Here is a 4,341-nt window from a genome sequence, read left to right on the forward strand (position 1 = left end):
AATAGTGATCAGGAAAGAAGTGTTTGGTGTGGAAAGTGAAAGGAATGGTGAATGGAATAATAAGGCAATATATTGAAATTATTTTCCATGTAGACAGAAGAATTGACTTAATTATAGTTCCTGAACTAGAAAGTGAGAAGCAACCTAATCTAGAAGAAAAGAACACTGGATTTGGAGTCTAGATCCTGGGTTCAATGCTTCCTTTTTCAATTAATGCTTTGTGTGATCTTGCATCACATCTTTATGGGTTGAGGGACACTTAATGTTTTTTTCCCAAGAAGTCCCCTCTGTCATACTAGTATCTCACCTACCTTCAATCTTTCCCTATCTACTGGCCCCTTTCCTGGCCTACAAACATGTCCATGTCTCTCTGATCCTCAAAAATCCTTCCTTGATTTTTCCATTCCTTCTATTGTCCTAAATCTCTTTTACTCTTTGTGACTAAAGTCTTTGAGAAGGCTATCTACAATAGGTTTCTCAATTTATTTTCCCATGACTCTCTTCTTAAGACTCTACAATGTTGTTTCTTGAACTCATCATTCCATAGAATACCCTCTCCAACGTTACCAGTGATTTCCTAAATGCAATAAATAGCCAATGGTCTTTTCTAAATCCCCATTCTTAACATTTTTTAGCCTTTAACACTGTTGATTACCCCGTTCTCCTTGGTATTCTCTTTTCTCTAGGTTTTCAGGTCACCACTTTCTCCTAGTTCTTTTCTTTGAGATAACTTATCTTTGAGATAACTCCTCTTCATTTTTTTGTTGAGCCCTCATCCAGGTCATGTCCACTAACTTTTGTTGACCTTCAGGAAACTGTCTTGGGTCTTCTTCTCTTTTCCCTCTATCCTACTTTACTTGAAGATCTCACCAAATTTCATTGATTTAACTAATATCCAAAGGCTGATAATTCTTAGATCCACCTACCCTGCTCTAACTTGTTTGTTGCCCTCCAGTTTCCCATCTTAAACTGCCTTTAAGAGTTCTCAAACTATATATCCAATAAATATCTTAATCTCAACATGTCTAAAATTGAATTCATTTTCTTTCCCTCAAAACTTTCTCCATGTCTTAAAGTTCCCTAATGTTGTCAAGGGCACAAATATTATATCAGTGCCCTGATCTGGCAACTTAGGTGTCTATATCAAATCTTCATTCCCTATAACCCCATTTACAATTTGTTGCCAAACTCTGTTAATTTTACCTTTGCCATAAGTCTCTATCCATTTTGCAATCCATTCTCCAGTTAGTCCCTGAACTTTTCCTAAAACCTATGTCCAATTATGTTTCCCCCATCTACTCAATATGCTCCAATGCCTCTCTTGCCTTGTCTTGAGGATCTAATAAAAATTAATTTGGAATTTCAAAGATCTTTATAAAATATCACTTATTCTAACCTTTCCAATCTTATACTTTACTCCCCACTACTTAATTTTTGATCCAATGACTCTGGTCTTCTGGCAGTTTCATAAACAAAGATATTACATCTCTCAGGTTTAGGCAATTTCTCTGGTTGTCTTCCTGTATCTAGAATGCTCTCCATCCTCATATGTGCCTCCCAGTTTTTAAAATTTTATTGACTTTCATCTGTTTACTCTTTTTCTTCTGCTATAGCCTACTTATATGTACTTATTTGCCCGGTGAATCTCTCATTAGAATGTGAGCTCTGTAAGGTCAGAGACTGTCATATGCCATCTATATAGTGTTTAGGATTGTTAGTCACTTAATAAATTATTATTGACTTCCTGATTGACTGATAAATTTGGGCCTCAGTGTTTTTATGAATAAAATGAGGGAACTGGCTTCTTGGACTCTAAAATCCCTGACTCTTAAGCATATTAGCTTGTCACTTGTAAGTTTTTTCAGAGTGAGTATGTGATGAAGAATTGAATCCAGGTCTTTTAAACTCCAAATTCATTCATCTCATGAATCTTTCTAAAAGATTAAGTGATCTTGAGCTAATGCATCATAGAAATAGCTGACAGGGTAAAAGTATTGTGTGGCAGATCAGTGGTGAAGTACAGAAAGCATCACAGATTATGACAAAAAGGGAGGAGGAGAGACTTCTATCAATGGACCTGTATGTGTATTGAAGTTTAGATAATAGTTTTCCTTCATGAGAAAAGAGCTACAAGAATCTTAAAAACTTAAATAGACTATAGTATAGCAAGAAGCATGACAAAGGCTTTCAGAGTGATGAACAGCTTTTCTTTTACCATTAGCCATATTGATCCCCATCATCTGTTATTGCTTTGTGAAAATTGTAATCTTTTTAACTGAGTTTTTAAAGGCTTGTATGACTTGTTTGTTCCTTAAGGCATAAATAAAGGGGTTCATCACAGGGGCAACAGAAGCCATGAGTACTGACACTACCTTGTTCAAATCCACTTGTTCATTTCCAGAAGGTTTAACATACATGAAGATACAACTGCCATAAGAGATGGAGACAACAATTATGTGGGAGGAACACGTGGAAAAGGCCTTTTTCCTTTGCTGGGCAGAGGGGAATCTTAGAATAGTCCTGAGAATGGAGGCATAGGAGAGAACCACTAAGAATAAGGTGATGATGAGCGTCAATATTGCATCGATTAAAACCACTCCCTGTATCAACTGTGTGTCTGTGCATGAAATCTCTAGTATAGGGAATGCATCACAGTAAAAATCATCAATAATGGGGTCACAAAATTCCAACTCAAGACCCATGCCAAGAGGTGGGAGGATTATCATCAATCCAGCTAGCCAAGAACTCAGCAAGAGCTGGTTAGAGACTTTGCTGTTCATAATAGTTGTGTAATGGAGAGGCTTACAGATGGCCACATAGCGATCATAGGACATGGTGGCCAAAAGGAAGAATTCTGCTGCCCCAAGAAAGATGACAAAAAATACTTGTGTGACACAGGCATTATAAGAAACCATTTTATCTCCAGTTGACAGGCTATAGAGGTATCTAGGAATACAGGAAGTTGTGAGTGAGATTTCTAAGAAGGAAAAGTTTCGGAGGAAAAAATACATGGGAGTTTTCAGGTGAGGATCCACCAAAGTGAGGGTGATGATAGTCAGGTTCCCCGTTAGACTCAAGAAGTAGTTGAAAAACAGAAAGATAAAAAGCAAAACCTGCAGTTGTGGGTCATCGGTCAGTCCCCGCAAAATGAATATGGTTATTGCTGTGTGATTTCTCATCCCTGACTTTTAAATTCTGTTAAACCTGCACACAAAATAGAGAGGGAGAATTTGGATCTGAGGAGGATAATGCAGAAAAAACATAGAGATCAATGTGAGATGGTGAGAAAAATAACCAGATGCAGCTTATATCCATTTTCTTTTTCTACTTGAAAATAACAAGTTCCAGCAATACATTGATTCTGTAACTTCTTAAATAATTTCTGTGGAATGAACAATGGTTTCTCTTAATGATTAAATAACCACATATTCCACTCTTTTCTAGGTTCCTTTCCTGGATTGTTTATTTCTATATCACTTTGAAGTTAATATCTTTTGCTCTCCCAAGCATAGTCTTCTGTCAAAATCTTCATTTTATCCTTTTTCCTATGGAGTCTCTTATTTTTCCTTTACTTAGCCATATTTAAGAACTGATATCTTTAACACACAATGGCCCAAAACACCCCCAAGGTAGGTGCAACCATATTTAAATGAAATTGGGAAATATTTAACAAAATCAATAAGTAATTCAATATGAGGTTTTACATAATTCTTATGCCTTTCTTAGTGGCTCCCTTTTTAATTTATTTTGACGTTGCTCCAGAGCACTAAAGATGTAGTCCAAAGACTTAGTCTCATTTCCTGACTCTTATATTTATTGGCTTTGTTTCCATGTGCAAGTTAATTACCCTCACAGCTTACTTTCTCTTATGTTAAATAAGGATTCCAGTACTTGAAAAACTTATTCCTCTGGGTTACATGAAGAAACCGCTTCTGAGTTTTAAATGTGAGCCATTCTGATTTTATTTATGACTCAGTGCTGATTACAATTGTCTCCTTTTCACCCAATGCCTATTCATCTATAATCTCCCATACATAATTTTTCTGTAGCAACTTTTTTTAGGAGCCCTGCTCTAGGAATCTCAAGGAATATCTGACTTCAGATGGTAAAGAACTGACCATTAAAAATATTGTGGAGAAGATTCATATTGGTTTTAGGGTCATTCTGGTTTCCTTTCCATGTACTTCTTATTTCTTTTCATATTTTGAGCTTCTTTGGTCACCCAGGCACTTGAGCTTTTCCCCTTTCTGGCCAAGACCTCAAGAAGAACTCCGGCTTTGGAACTCTGTCCAATTTCTTCCAACAAAATTTTCAAAATCAGAATCTCATTCTGTAGAGACC

General features: G+C 36.4%; 1 protein-coding gene across 1 annotated transcript; it reads right to left on the reverse strand.

The window, feature by feature from the left end:
- Positions 1-2,243: 2,243 nt before the first annotated feature.
- On the reverse strand, positions 2,244-3,179 carry LOC100031253 (olfactory receptor 6C74-like). The gene has a single exon (XM_001380526.4). The coding sequence runs from the start codon at positions 3,177-3,179 to the stop codon at positions 2,244-2,246; it is 936 nt and encodes a 311-aa protein (XP_001380563.3).
- Positions 3,180-4,341: the final 1,162 nt, after the last annotated feature.

Source organism: Monodelphis domestica, chromosome 5 (genome assembly GCF_027887165.1).
Source record: "Monodelphis domestica isolate mMonDom1 chromosome 5, mMonDom1.pri, whole genome shotgun sequence".
In the NCBI taxonomy this organism is placed as follows: domain Eukaryota; kingdom Metazoa; phylum Chordata; class Mammalia; order Didelphimorphia; family Didelphidae; genus Monodelphis; species Monodelphis domestica.

Bases quoted from the DNA above. Each gene is read 5' to 3' on its own strand.
- LOC100031253 (XM_001380526.4), bottom strand. From the start codon at position 3,179: ATGAGAAATCACACAGCAATAACCATATTCATTTTGCGGGGACTGACC.